Genomic DNA, 16225 nt, shown 5'->3' with positions numbered 1-16225 from the left:
CACACCACTCCATCCACCCCCCTGGAAACATACATTACTATTTCAGAGGGGGCAAGAGATCTTCATGGGCAGGAGAGTCATTGGACTCTCAGAGCTCTTCTGCCTGCACAGCTACTGTTAGCAAATGACACCAGCTGCGTTAGTTGATTGCTATATTAATAATTTGCTGATTTGCATGTATTTGCAGGCAAATCAGCTCATTTAAATACCCACCGCTATGGGGGGGGGGCTTGGGGGTGCCATGTGGAGCAGGGTTATTTTTGGTTGTTTTGCTGCCACTTAACCGGGTAGCGGCCTCATTCACCAAGCCGTGGTATTTTTCCCCCCAGGGTACCTATAGCTGGATATCTTTAAACATTACCCGGATAACTTCAGGCGAATATATTAAGAGGGAAGGCTTGTCCCACTGAATATCCGTGACCAGCTATATGGCTTTTCTGAATATTGACCTCATTGTGGAAAATCCTCAGTGCATTGTCAGTAAAAAAAAAAACAAACCCCAAATAGAATGTTAGGAATTGTTCAGATAGGAACTGAAAATAAAAACAGTGACTATTATAATTCCTCTGCATAGATCTGTGGTGCAACCACAACACGAGTATCGAGTGTAGTTCTGGTCACCCTCATCTCAAAAAAAAAAAAAAAAAAAGATTAGAAAAGTTATAGAAAAGGGCAACAAAAATGGTGAAGATGGAACGGCTTCTTTATGATGAAAGGCTAAACAGATGAGGGCTGACTGGAGAAGTGATGACTGAGATGGCATATGATAGAGGTTGATAAAATCAGGAGTGAAGTGGATCAGGTAAACTGGGAACACATCTACCTTTTCAAATAGTGCTAGGGAATACTCAGTGAAACTTAACAGGTAGCAGAATTAAAGCAAATGTGGAGAAAGGATGTTTTTCTCTCATTGCACAATCAAGCTATGAAATGTATTGCTGGAGGACATGGTCAAGGCCTCTAGCATAGCTGAGTTTAAAAGGGGTTTGGTCAAGAGCCTGGAAGAAAAGTCAAGCAATGGGCAATAACTGGATGTACTTTTTTGGGATTTGCCAGGTACTTTTAATGACCCAGATTGACCACTGTTTAGAGACAGGATGCTGGCCTCAATGGACATTTGGTACATCTTGTGATCTTACGAATAGTTTAAATGATAGTTTTACTAGGTGGTTGAAACAGAAGAGGGTTTCCTTTGTTGCACAGAAGATCCTTCTGTCTAGAGACACCATTGACATGTACGCTCAGCACCTTGCAACAATGCTGCCTAACATTTGCAGTGGCGCCTCGCCTTATACCAGTGAGAGGGTGTCCTGTCTCTGGCATCTCAACACAGTTCCAGAGCCAAGTAAGAGGCAGGAATGCAGGACGTCATGGGATTCCACCAGGACCGAGGTAATGGGTTCTCACCGGAGCCCAAACAAGATGACTCCCTGATGAGTGCCACATATCATTTAGGAGGCAATATTCAAAAGATTTTATGTAAGCGAACATGTATTTACTCATATGAAAACACAGGAACAGTGGAACATCTTTTTGATTTGGGGGGGGCCAACCAATCTCTACCTAACTGCTGCAAGCTCCTCCCACGATCCGACTGCAATTTTTATACATTACTTTTACAGTTAATGTCATGCTATCTTACATTCCTTCTTCGCATAAATCATAGAGTATAATTCCGGAGTGGTCAACTCCAGTCCTCAGGCCAGGTTTTCAGGATATCCTCAATGAATATGCATGAGATAGATTTGCATGCTCTGCCTCCCTTGTATATTAATCTCATGCATATTTATTGTGGATATTCTGAAAACCAGGTACATTTGTGGTGCTTATGGTCCAGAGTTGACCATTCCTGCTATAATTATTAATTACCACACCAATTAAATTCTCTATGCTAGAAAACCGGACATAGTGGTAAAAGAGGAAACAACCAAAACAGCATTACTAATAGAAATGTCAATATTAAGTGACTATTTGTGATCACAGACCATCCCCTCCCCAACACACACACAGTCCTCTAACGCTGTGGGAAAAGCAGGATATTTTCCCCTACATTTCACCATAGAAAAAAATTCTGGTGTCATCTAAGTAACAGAACCAATAATTAAAAACTCGCATAACTGTTAATATTTCCCCCAAAAAACAATAAAATATTTCAAAACAGCAGACACATCAAATAACACCCAAAAATTACAACTATTAAAGATTTAAAAATCTCCCACTCTCCATACCTGGGATCTTTTGATGGCCAATCACATTGTGAATGCTATAGATTAGGGGTGGGTGGTCACACAAACTTTATCCTGTCTTTCTCTCATAGTCACACTGTTCATTCTATAAAACATTTCCCACATGCTTTCACACACACACACACACACACACACACACACATAGGCAAGCAGGCACTCTCTCTCTCACACACACACACAGGCAGGCACTCACACACACACACACACACACACACACACAGGCAGGCACTCTCTCACACACACACACATACAGGCAGGCACTCTCACACACACACACACACATACAGGCAGGCACTCTCTCACACACATAGATACAGGCAGGCACTCTCTCTCACAACATGCACACAGGCAGGCCAAGGCCTCATTTTCAGCTGCCGTGGGATGGGCTCCATGGCAGCCTGGGCTACTTCTTTCACCGCCGCGGAACAGGCTTCACAGCGGTACAGCCGGACCTGTTTGCGAAGGATGGAGGTCTTGCCATGAGGCTGCTTCCTCCTCCTCAGCTGTCAGTGCCCGATGATGTCATTTATTAGGCACCAGCAGCCGAGAAGGAAGAAATGGCTGAAAGTACTGCAAGGCCACAATCTTCAGATTTGTTAGGATCAGACATAGTGAGTGAAGAGATCACGGCAACACTTGGGGGAGGGGAGAGTGGAGGAAAGGACATGGGCTGTCCCACTTCCCACCAATGAGATTGCTCCTTCCGTTGGCAGAAATTTTGGAGGGCCATGGCCCCTGCGGGCCCCCCCCCCATTCTGATGTTTATGTGAAAACATATTTTGAAAATTGCTTTCCCTTGCCCCCATATATAAAAGTTTGCACGCTGTTCTACCAGCATTAAAATGTGGGCAGAGTTAGGGCATGGGAGGGAAAGGAAGCACGGTGACCGTATTTTCAAATCAGCGTGTGTATCTCTTGGCATGTACTTTGCACCTGTTCCCCACAGGGAATTTTACTTTGAAAAGCCACTTGCAGATCTACAGGGTTTCAAAATGTCCTCTTGCTTGCATAAAAATATCAGCAAAAATGCATGTAAGTTACACCAGTAACTTATGAAAATGATCCCACCAAATCTACCCTGCACAAGTTACTTCTGCTGTTATGTGCGCAGAATTTTATACACAGTCTATTCAAAATTTAAAAGGTGTGTGCGTGTCCTCCCTCAGGATACGCACCTCCCCTCGGTTTAGGTAAACTTATGCACGAACATAAGGTGCATAATTTGCCTGCATATCAGGTGACCTATTTTGAAAAGGCCACTCTGCGCATAAATCACTGTTTTTCCATCCGAAGTCACTTTGAAAATTCCCCTCATACAGGCCGATGCAGAAATGTGCATTCAGCTGAATGTACATATCTGCACGCAGTTCAATGCACATTTTCCTGGCAAAAAAAAAATCTTACTGCTGATGCAGCAAGGAGGTTTGTGTGCAGAAAATGCCTGCTTCCAAATGGGAGTAATGCTAATGCCCTCATAGGGAAACCCCATGCAAATGAGGGCATTGAGCAATACTTTCCGATGCAGAGAGCCTGCATCCGGCCAGCACACTTCTTTTTAGCACTGGAAAGTTAACTCTAGGTCAGAGCTTATCCGGCTAAGTAATGGTTACCCGCTGCCAGATAAATCAATATTTATCTGGCTAAGTGGCGGCGGCAGCCTTCACTTATGGCCCTCAGGGATGCCTCCCCCCGCCCTTCCCAAGTTAAAATTTGCATTGGACCTGTTCCCAAAGCCCATTTTATTCTCAATGCACTTTGGGTTTTTTGGTTTTTTTTTTTTAATCTCCCGATGCATTTGCATTTCATTGACTTACTGCATTGGGAGTTAAAAAAAAAATAACCAGGGCGTTAAAAATGTGCGCTGAAAACTAGCACACATTTTCTTAGCACCCAGATTATTGCATGGGTCTCTTAGGATGAACAGCCTGCATATATCAGATGGCAGATACGTGCATAAGTTTCACCAGTTTTTAAAGGGAAAATTCATTTAAATGCATACTTTCCTTTTTGAAAATTATCCCACTGAAAGTACCCACACACAATTACTCCTGGTAAGCTGTGGGCAGAAAGTTTGGGGAAATTTTATGCACAGAACTTTTGAAAATACAAAAGTATGCGCATAAGTACAAACCTCTTCAAATCTCACCCGGGGAACATCTTCACTCAGTCCAGGTAATCTTATGCACAGAGATGACATATCTGGCGGGCAATTGTGAAAAAGGCCATTTCTGCATGTAAAACACAGTTTTACAGACAGACGTCCCTTTGAAAGTTATCCTCCTTCAGTTTAAGGTCCAATTATGCATTTTTACAAGATCATTATCTGGAAGCTGCCTGTTGATTTGCTTAATTGTCAAACTCTCAGGGACTGTATCTCAAGACATTCCTCACCTGAGAGGAGCAACCAAGTAACCCGTGGCTGTAGTCACAGAAGACAGTCAGTGCTAGACAAAACGAGAAACACTTCAAGTGACATGGGTGGCATCGCTACCACCCAGATTTCTCTTTCTGATGGGAGAAGGGAGCTGTGGACTTGTCCCTGAATCCTATTAGCCATAAATCTCTTAAGCGGGTTAACCAGTCCCCCTGCTGTCTGTCTTCTGACTGACACACTGTAGGGAGGTAACACAGAGGTTTATGAAACAGACTCCGCTTCTGCAAAGTACTTAAAACAAGGTACTGTGCATCAGCACTCACACACTGTTTACTGATCTCGTCTATAACATTTTTACATGTTTCTATTGATCAGGTTTACACTCTAAATTCTGCAACAAAAAAAGCCTTACATTCCATAAATCAGAGGTAGCATAAAACATGAAAACAACATTATAAAAATAGACAAATAAGCTAAAAGTTATGTTCACTATAATACTGGAGGAGGAAACCAAGATCAATGAAAACCCATACTTCATGGGGACACATTTTTTGAGCAGACTGCTTAGTTACCAGATATGCAGGTGATTTTAATGCACGAGGTTTACTCGAATTTTCAACTGAAACCATGCAGGTACTTTCCCTTTATTCAAATTTTCAAAGTACACGTATTAAAACCACCTACATAGTTTGCATCTGGTCTTTGTGTGGGCAGCCAAGAGGGAAAAATAGCACACATCATGCGAGCACACTATTTTCCTCCCCCTGTCCTAAGCATGTCCAAAGAAATACCCTTTTTTAATGTGCCTAAACATATGCACCTTTTCAACCCTGCGCATACTTCTTATCTGCTCCGAGAAGCACAATCCTCAGACCATCCACTTTCCCTGGGTAAATTGTGTTGAAAATTGTCCACCCTGGGGAAGCAATTTTTGTGTAGCCCATCTAGGTGCAAAGTATGCTGGCACTTTGTACGTTTATGCATTGTAATGTATTTTCCAACTACCCAAGTAGATTCCCTTGGAAAATTCACTAAAAATATACAAAATGCCTATGTATTTTGACCCTGCTGTTTCTGCAGGCAGCAGAAGAGTGTAAACCTGTGTACATTTGAAAATGTAATTATATGTGTGCTGTTTATTCCCCTGGCCTAAATACTTCCCCAGGAATGCTTCTTTGTTTTATTTGGTATTTTAAAAATATACATATATCATGACATACTTGAATGCAGGTGTGAAGGAGTATCCCTAGAAACCCTCCTTAACCTTAGCGAGACCAGGCATCTAGCCTGGTCCATCTTAAAAATCAGAAAGAGATCTAGCTCTGTGGGAGGGTCCCTGCTGAGCAGGAATAAGGGTTCAGGCCCAGCTGGGAACAGACAGGCCCTGCATCTCCAGAAGAAGGCAGCTCCCGTCACATTTCTGTCCTAAGGTGAACGCTGTATGAGTTGACTACTGAAGATAAGCAGATTGTATGCTGACTTGTGTTAATATACAGCTGGAATCTGTAAGAAAGAAGGCTGAAGTCTATGTGCATATGTATCCAGCCTAAGAAGTTTACTTGGCTATCCCACTTATGGTGACAGTTTGGGGATTTCTGCATTATGTGACTATATAGGCAGAAACACAAGCTTCCAGCAGAGGAAGAGAGACTAGAAAATAAAATAAAAGTGTTGTGTGATTTCTGCCCAAAGAAGTAGTTTAGGTGCAAAAGCAGTGCTGTTAAGCTTGTGCCAGTTCAGGAAGGTGGCAAGCCAAAGGCCCTCCAAGGCTGGGACAGGAAGAGTCCAGACAGTGCTCAGCAAAGAACCACCAGCAGACGACTCCAGCCACCATGGAACTGGATGTGGTCGACTGGAGACAAGGTCCGGGGCAGGATACCAGAGTCTGGACAAGGACTCGAAGCTCTGGAAACAAAGGTCCTCCGGAGGCGTTGGCTGCAGGAGAAAAGAAGCAACAAGGCAAGCAATGTCCCTCAGGCGCCCTGCACAGCCCCCACAGGGCGGACCCACGGGGCTGGTCATGGACCACACCGTACCTCTACTAGCCCTACACAGCTGGATGGTCACGGACCATGAGGGGAGCGGAACAGGCAAACCTCAGCGCCTCTTGGAAACATCCAGAATCACGAACATTTGGAGAAGACATCAAGGAATTTGGACATCATGAAGTGGAGCTGAAGACATCACGGAACTGGAACTGGAACATCCATGGATGACTATCAGAAATGCCAGGCAGGAGCTGGAGACAGGAAGTCGAGAGAACAAGCCCCTTGCCGAAGCAAAGCCTGAATGCAGAGGAAGTCCTTTTGTAGCCCAGGAACAAGGCAACTCCCTAGGAGGAGTTCAATTGGCCATACCTGGTTGGCCCTATAACTGCGAAGAAGTGCTGCGGGCCGGCCCCTAGGGAGAAGGGCGTGGCCCAAAACAGGAAGTCCACACAGCCCAGAGCAGGCCCCAGGCATCGCAGGCCTCCCAGGCCCTGGAGCAAATCCTGGACAGTTTGTAGGCGAGACCCCGGCTTCGGAGCGGCCTTCAGGAAAGAGGTAAGAGGCCTCCTGTAGCAGCTACAGGAGGATTCATAACATAGTAGACTTCCATGGTGTGGAAAATCATGTTAAAGCAGCCTCTTCCCTTTTGTAGCAGTGGAAATCAATATTTCCTGCAAAGCAGGAGAAAGTGGTTTTCTTCCGTGAATGAAAGGTCCTGAGACAGAGCAAATTTTTGGCAGCAAAAGTGCCAGTGAAAGTTTTGCATATTTTAGTGAACAGCATGTAAATGTCCTTGGATTGCAGAGTTGTTCATTTGCATAATTAATCTTTATTTAACATATATTAGCATAAATATGCTCCACACCTGTATATCGACCCATTTTTACATAGTGAAAATGGCGTATAAAGGTTTTAGTGAACAGTGTGGTAATTAACGCTGCTGTAAATAGATGCGTATACCTATGTAATGGCTAATGAAGTTTGGTAATGCAACCTTTTCTTGCTTTTTGGGCAATATACTACCTACTATAATTCCTTCTAGGTATACCGTAGTTGTGTATTAGCATGAATGATAGGTAAAAATGCAAAAGTATATATATGCATGTGTATAGTGTGCGTACTGTTATTGTTTGTCTGAGAGAGAATGTGAAGACGAAGTACAATTGGAGAGAGTAGCTTATATGGTAAGTGAGAGTACTAGGGTGGGGGTGTAGATTATAGGGTTTGGCAAAGTGCAATTTAAAAGGCAAGTGCCATCGTCTGCTGTGTGGAAAATGATACTGTTTCATTAAAAGTGACTTCTGACTTAAGTGGTTTTTAATTTTTATACATAAAGATTTCTCAGCTTTCCTTCTTATTGCATATCATAGTGTAAAATGGAAGAACTTGTTTAATCTAAGTTTAACTTTTTTTTTGCCTTGAGAGAAAAACAAGTGACAAAATTAATCCAATCAACTAGAATGGGAGCTATTCAGCTGCATCAAGGGACCTTCCACAGATATTCCAGCTGTAGACAGGAGTAAATAGATTCATGCTTTGGAGTTCAGGGTGGGTGAAAAAACCTTTGTGGGCCAATTCATAAGAACATAAGAAATTGCCATGCTGGGTCAGACCAAGGGTCCATCAAGCCCAGCATCCTGTTTCCAACAGAGACCAAACCAGGCCACAAGAACCTGGCAATTACCCAAACACTAAGAAGATCCCATGCTACTGATGCAATTAATAGCAGTGGCTATTCCCTAAGTAAAACCCTTCTCCTGTGCATCCCAAATATAGAGTCATGTTGAATATTGTTTTGAAAATCTCACATACTACAACAGCTGCAAATTCCCAAAACCTGAATATCCTAGGAAATTCGCTGTTCAGAGTCAAACACAGTGGTGTTGATTCAAGCCCAATAAGAGCAGCAATATATGAAAGAGCCTTTTATTATAAAAGAATCATTGCCAGTAAACATCAGTGTCTCTCTTTGCATCGTCAAGCAGTAATTTCTCTCCCCTCCCCTCCTTTTCCACATTCTCCTTCCCTTTCCCTTTTTCCAAATCTTTTCCTTCCACATTTTGTCCCTTTGCCTCCTCTTCTGACTTTGACGCCTCTCTTCTTCTCCCACACAAGGCTTCCCAGGCGGAACAGAGACTTATGACTGAACTGCACACGCTACGAGAAGAGAGCCGTGTCAAAAATTTGACCAGTACTGAGAATACAGCCCGCCTCCAGAGCCTTCAGGCAGAGGTAAGAATGCAGAGTGCATCAGATGTCCCGAAGGGTTACTTTACAAAATGGTGGTTACCCCGTCAGAATACCCACTCAAGCCAAACCTCAGAATGAGAACCAGTCTTTTTTGATTGCTAATCCTACTGACACCGTCCAGCGAGTATACCGATAACAATTAACAGTGTTAGAAGATCAACACAATTGTCAGGGTGATCATGAAATGGGCTCTGTTTAAGACTGGAATCTTGCAATCTGGAAGGTTTCTCTTCTGTCAAAATGCAGAAGGAAAATAAGGGTCAGGTGCTGGGTCTGCAAGAGACGCAACGGTCCAATCAGCAGTCGGCTTGTGAATACTTGGAATGAAGTTGGTGATTGAAAGACCTCAAATAACACGGCAAAGCAATCTTTGTAAAATCAGACCTGCTCTTTGAGACAATATCAATGACTGACAACAATGACATTGAGATCTTAAAATGCAAAAATTGGAGTAATTTCAATTCACCTGCAATTTTGGTGAGAGTGGGGCCATGCAAAATCTTTTGGACTGTTCATTATTTGAGGACAGCTCCTGTTATAATTTACTTATCAATGAAAAGAAATGTGACTTTGGAGGATGGACACAAGAAAAAGCAGTAGTCTAAATTATCTCAGACTCGGAGCTGGCCTAAATCATCTTAGATTTAGAGCCAGTGTAAACCACCTCAGGTTGAATATCGGCCTCAGTCATCCCAGATAGAAAACCAGCCTAAACCACTGAAGCTGAACCCATTTCAGGCTAAGCAGTGATCCGTATCATCCAAATTCCAAAGTGAATTGGGGAAGCAGTATATTTCTCATGGTCCCAGTGCACTTTAAGTGTTCTAAAAACAATATAAAGAAAAAAGGTAAATTATTTACAGCTATTTAATTTCCAGAACCTAATATTACATGAGATTAGAGCTGTGAGGAATGAGTGAGACATCACTGTAGTTTTTGAAGTCACTAATATGGGGATTTAATAAGACTGTTGGAGTGTAGGAGGCCCATAGTTTAAGGAATGATTGACACTGATTTTCACGTCTCAGGCCAGTGGTTGAGGAATGATTAATACTTACAGGCCGATGCAGTAAGACACACGCTCAAAACAGGCACTTGTATTGAGCACCCGTTGTCCTAACGCACGCATATCCATATCCCCTGTGCGCTCGATGCAGTATTTAAATGAGAAGGAAATTGAGGGAGTGTAAAAAAGCGCTCAGAGTAGAATATTGCATCAGGCACCCAAAATTGCAACGAGCGCTTAATATGAGCGTCCGTTTTGATCGCGCTTTTTTTTTTTTTGGTTATTTCGCTGATGTTGCTGAAGTGTATTATATCAGAAGCCCATTGCTACAGGCGTCTAAATTGTGTGCTCGTAAGAAAAATGGGGTTTCTTTCTGATCAAATCAATACACATTTATTTTTCGCCACTGCACGCAGTAAAATTCAAGAGCCGGGGGGGATAATACTAAGAAGGACGATACATTTATCGCAACACAGAGGACCCTATTTTTTAATGTCTCTCATGAGCCCTTGACTGCGTGTTGACTTTACTACATCTCTGGAGCTGGACGCCCAGCACTTTCCTGCATTGGACAGAAATAGCTAATGGTCTCATCTACATGGAATTTGCATATGATGGGCGCTGCCAGGTACTCATTCGTTAGGGCGCACGTTTTGGACGCGCTAATCTCCTTATTGCATCGGGTGCTAGTCTTGCGCGCGCCCAGAGCACGTGTGCCCATCCACAAGTAAACCTGTGCGCTAGGCCAGGCGCGCCTTATTGCAGCGGCCTGTCAGTGCAACAGAAGTAATGCTATTGAAGGTTTTTAGGTTCCAAACAGTCAGATTTGGTTAGATTTCTATACAAAGACATTAGCCTCTTCTCTCTCTCTCTCCTTTCAAAAATCTACATACACAGATACGCAGACACACATATGCACCCTTCCCAAGAACAGAACTCAGCATCACTCCTGGAGAAGAGACACCCAGATCACCAGACCCTCATTAGAGGCTCGGTTTTATCATGGGTCACTGTATTTTCTCATTTGCTGTGTCCCCCTCTCCTTCACTGAAATCAATAGCCGAGAACTGCCCTACAACTAGGATCCTCTTCTGTGCTCTCTGGCTGGGGTGCATTCTTCCTTCCACCAGTCTCCTATCTTCATCCCCTTCTCGACTCCAGTGCTTGGTCCTTATTCCCTCCCCTTGGCCAAAAGGAAGACAGCGGGGTCCATATTCAAAGGGCTTGTCTGGGTATTTTTTGGAATGAGCTGGCAGGGCTTATGTAATAAAACCCCATGCTAACATCGGAGTTAAAGTTTACTGTGGGTTTTACTTAATGCATCCCCACAGGATGCAGTAAACTAAGGGGATGCAAATCGAACAGGAGTGAAAACAAAAAAAAGCACACTCAATTTAAAAAGCATGCTGAAATGTGAGATAACCCGAAAAATCTGCACTAATGCAGAAAAGTGCTTTAAAACAGGCGTAAACAGCTAGATGTTGCCGCATGGACACAGCAACAATCTATCATGGCCACCAGAAATGTGAGTTCCACCTCAGGCCAAGGAGTTAACCTGAAAATCCACAGTGCATGCTAAAGAGCTTTAAAACAGGGGGTAAGGAGGTATAGTGCTTAAAGTTGGGAGGAGCGTGACCAAAATGACCTTGCATACACGATTGGTTCTAGGCATCCTGACCTGGGCACAATCTTGCATGGAAGGCCAATTGGGCAAGGCTTGCCATGTGAAATCAAAGGGTAAGCTCTCTAGGGTGGGCACCTACAGCCAAAACAGTAAATGAGGTGCATCCCTGCTAGCCATGGTGGCCCGTTCTGGAGAGCTTGCCCTTTGCTTTCCCTTGGCAATGGCACAGAGAAGAGAGTCCACAGTCCACCTTTGGAGGTAACTGGTGGGTGGGAGGGTATCAGCCAAAGGTGGGGGAGGGGGGATGACTGGGGGGAGGCAGAGGAGGGACATTTAAATTTGTTTTAGTGGTGGGTAGGGAGGAGGCCTGGGCCAGTGGTGATCGTCATAGGAAAGTTTTAAAGTTGCCAAGTTGTGGGACAGCCGAGGGGGGGTAGAAAAAGTGGTGGTGGGGAGCGGGGCATTGGGCCGGGATGCCTGCATCTTAGGTTTGTTTGGGTTTTTTTCTAAGATGCGCTGCTTACCTGGATATCTCTGAAGCAGGCTTAAAGTTATCCGGCTAACTTAATTCGGATATATCCGATATTTGGCTAGGTTAGAGGGATAACTCAACCCCTCCCTGGAATGCCCTCAATGTGCCCCTTTTTTTTATCAGTCTAAATTATAGCCGATTACTACTTATCCAACTATAATTTAGACTAAGTGGCTGAATAAGCCACATTTGCCGTTTAGACAGCTAGTTTTTGAGTTATCCATTTTGAATATGGACCTCTTAAGTCCTTTCTAGGTCTGAAGTTGATTACCACACTATAGGCATAACAATAGACAACATTGGCCACCAGAAATGTGAGTGTACTCCACCTCAGACCTAGGAGTTACATTTCCATTGTAAGCTTTCTAACGGGCCGATACAGTAAAAATCGTGGGACAGTGGGCGAGCGCCCGCTCTTCTGTGCGCACGATACAGTAAAGTAATTTATTTAAATTAGGGTCCGCGGCAAAAAGAGGCGCTAGGGACACTAGCGCGTCCCTAGCGCCTCTTTTTGGACAGGAGCGGCGGCTGTCAGAGGGTTTGACAGCCGACGCTCAATTTTGCTGGCGTTGGTTCCCCAGCCCGCTCACAGCCACAGGTTCGGAAACCGGACGCGGGCAAAATTGAGCATCCGGTTTTCAACCCGCTAGCCGCGGGCGCATTTTAAATTTTTTTATTTTTTACTTTTTTTTAACTTTTGGGGCCTCCGACTTAATATCGCCATGATATTTATACTGTAAATAAGTTCATATACTAAGTTTATAAGTGCACACACATGCCTCCTTAACATTGCTTATGCATATTTAATCTTAACATGGATAAGCAAATTCCATGTCGTTCAACAAAGTTGTATCCCTGCTCGTTGACTCTCTCTCCTGTACTCTCATATGTTATCCAGTTTCGTATATTATCCAATTATTTCCCAGTTAGCCCTCCATCCTCGTTCATTGTAATTTCCTTTCTCAGTTAATTGTGAACCGACATGATGTGTCCTACGAATGCCGGTATATAAAAAGTGTTAAATAAAATAAATTAATTAATTAAGTCGGAGGGTGCACAGAAAAGCAGTTTTTACTGCTTTTCTGTGCACTTCCCCGGCGCCGGCAGAAATTAACGCCAGCCTTTGGGTAGGCGCTAATTTCTTAAAGTAAAATGTGCGGCTTGGCTGCACATTTTACTTACTGTATCGCGTGGGAATACCTAATAGGGCCATCAACATGCATTTGCATGTTGCGGGCGCTATTAGGTTCGGGGGGGGGGGGGGGTTGGATGCACGTTTTCGACGCGCTATTACCCCTTACTGAATAAGGGGTAAAGCTAGCACGTCGAAAACGCCCGGCCAATTGCGGGTTAACAGTGCGCTCCAGTGGAGCGCACTGTACTGTATCGGCCTGTAAGACAGGCACCAGTCACAGGTTCTTTGTTTTCCTGAACAGCTGGACAGCACACGTGCATTTAGTGCCAAAGTGTGCCCTGTTCAGCTGTTGGTGCCCACCCACACAGCCTGTGCTTTGTTCATCTAGCTGTAGGTGCCTTCCCCAGAGAGCTTATGTTTTGATTTTACTTGCCATTCATTGCCAAAATGGCCTTACATGCAAGAATTTGCTCTCTGGATTGGGCACATACAGCAAACTGAACAAAATTGTAAGGTCTCTGGGGTGGGGGAGTACGGGAAAGTCGGGATGCCCAGCGCCAGTGCAACGATCAGCTGCAGGTGCTCGCCCCGAGAGTTTACACTAGAAATTAAACTCCTGGGTCCAAGGTGGAGTAAATTCGCATTTCTGGGGGCCAAACTTGTTCTATCGCTGTGTCCAGTCTCACAGAAGCAGCTAGACATGACCACATGGGCACAGCAATAGTGTAACACGACCACCAGACATTTTACTCCTGCTCTGATCCAGGAGTTAAATCTCCAGCGTTAAGAAAATGTGCTTTAAGCTATGTACCCTTTAAGGCACCCTCTCTGCATTGCTGGGGAGCAGCCAATGCTTTTAGCATGGGGTTTGCATGCACCCATGCTAATTTTATCACTGGCTTTCATGCCTGTTTTAACATGCATTTTATAGGCATTAAAACCCCTCTTATATGCCAGGGTTTAACTTACTCCAGAAAAACGCGTGCTACCACAGGAGTATAAGCCTGCACTAATGTTAATGCTCCTTATTACATCCCCCTCACCCCCAGTTTTGACATTATCCTCCCTCTCCGTAGCTATATTTTATTCTAGCAAATCGTTGCTTGCACAGAATCTTCCCAAGTAAAAGGAAGCAGTGACAGGAGCGAGAGAGGAAGGGGGAGGCTATTGCCAGGGATCCGTTTTTCTTTGTCCAAGCAGCGCTAATATTCAAAACAGCCCAGACAAAGTCAACTGGGCGACTTTCGCCGGACAAAATACTGCCCTAAAATTATCTTGAGAACTATCTGGCTAACTTTACCTGGGTATGTTCAACGGCAGTTTTACTTGGAGAAGTGATAAAGTTATTTTGGATCTCAGTGGCGCTTACCTGTATCTGCCTTTTCCAACATCCAGCTTCGGTCTGGCGCCTTGAACTGTGTGGTGCCAGCAGATCTCACGAGACTAAAGGGCACCATGTGGTCCAAACTACCAGCTTCAGGTCAGACAACAGAGGAGACAGAGCTGGCATGAAGCAACTTTTCCCCTGCCATCAAAGATGGGGGGGGGGGGGAGGGAGAGAAAGCCCCGTTCAGACCTGACCTTTGATCTGTGAGCTGGCTTTTCATGGTTTATGTTGTTTTTTTAGGGACTATAATAAATTCAGGCCCATGGCCTTCATACTCTGAGGCGAATGCAGAAAGGTGCTTTCTGGCCAACGCGCTGCTTTGCCTGCATTTAAACACTCGTTTTGTGAGCGTAAACTTTACTGCCAATGCAGCAAAGTGGGAGTACTACTTAGCACCTTTGCATGGAAATCCCATGCAACTGAGGACATGGGATTTCCATGTCCTTAGTTGCACTGGAAGCCAAACTACAGGGTCAAAGATAGAGTTAAGTTTCCAACCCTACTATGCTGGTACGTAAAACCAGTAAAAAAAATGTATAAAATACTTTTTGGATAAGTGCTGACTTATCCGGCTAAGTAGTGGCGTACCTCAGCAGGTACCCAGATACGTCAGTACTTATCTGGGTAAATAACAGTGGCTGCCCTGTCAGGGACGCCCTCTTCCCTTCCTGACTGCACAATTTATATGCATCCCACTTTTTTTTTTAACTCCCGATGCATTTAGCATATCATTATCTTACTGCATCGGGAGTTAAAAGAAATATTAGCAGTGCACAGTTTTAACGCTCAGGTTTCTGCATTGGCCTGGGAGTCTTGAGATTTCTCAGAAACTTAGCATAGAAAGGTTCACAAGGCCTTCTGCATGTCTGTCAGGTGAGTGAGGGAACTCCAACAGTTTACAGTCCATCAGCACTTGGCTCCTGCTGGTACCGGCTCCTGCTATCAGTCACTCAACTTTCAGTCTTTAACTCTTAGCAATGTCTGGAATGCGCGAGGTCTAGATTTGCTTCCATGGTAACCTGGAGTCTGCCAGCTGCATGGCTGCATATGCAATGGGCTTTTGGTCTTGGGCTGGAGATTTCAGGACTCAGGGCCAGTGCAGGCTCCCTAGGTGATCCTTAGAGCCTTTCCCCACCCCTCCCCCTCCTTACCCTGTCCCCTCGCACACAACTAAAAAATATGCATTTATAATAGAGTTTACTACAGTCTGAGGTAAAAGTGTCACAATATTATATATATTATATTTACATGCACTGATGTGGTGCTGACCAGAAAACCCTGCAATAAAGCAAAAAAAAAAAAGAGTCTTAGGACCCAGAGGGGTGAATTTTAAAAGAATTGCTCGCGTTAAAAGGCCCCTATAAGCCAGCATATGGGCGAGGGCCAGTAACTCCTATTTTAAAACCGGAAAATAGGTGCGTATATGCACAAGTCAGAATTAAACTTGTTATAGACAAAAACTGACTTGATGAGGACTCTGGGTAAAGTGGCGGAGTGCAGAGGGGAGAACCAGAGGGGTCTTGATGACCTAGAGATAGCCTGGACAAATTGGTGGACTAAGTGGTCCAATTTGCTATTTTCTTTGCATGTTTTAAAATGGGCTCACTTGAGCATGTAAAAGCCGACAAGTCCTAAGGAAAGGCGCGCAAATTATGTTTCCTCGCATAGCCTCTTAAAATTAGG

The 16225-nt window shown here is 44.2% G+C and overlaps 1 protein-coding gene across 1 annotated transcript in view; it reads left to right on the top strand.

Annotated features, from left to right (window-relative positions):
• BICDL2 (BICD family like cargo adaptor 2) overlaps positions 1 to 16225 on the top strand; it is a 160991-nt gene that overhangs the window by 68407 nt on the left and 76359 nt on the right. The window contains exon 4 of the mRNA XM_029606788.1: positions 8724 to 8840. Coding sequence (XP_029462648.1) covers positions 8724 to 8840 — 117 coding nt within the window. The remainder of the gene's footprint in view (positions 1 to 8723; positions 8841 to 16225) is intronic.

This window comes from Rhinatrema bivittatum, chromosome 6 (genome assembly GCF_901001135.1).
Source record: "Rhinatrema bivittatum chromosome 6, aRhiBiv1.1, whole genome shotgun sequence".
Lineage (NCBI taxonomy): Eukaryota > Metazoa > Chordata > Amphibia > Gymnophiona > Rhinatrematidae > Rhinatrema > Rhinatrema bivittatum.
This window is presented reverse-complemented; position numbering and strand designations above follow the sequence as displayed.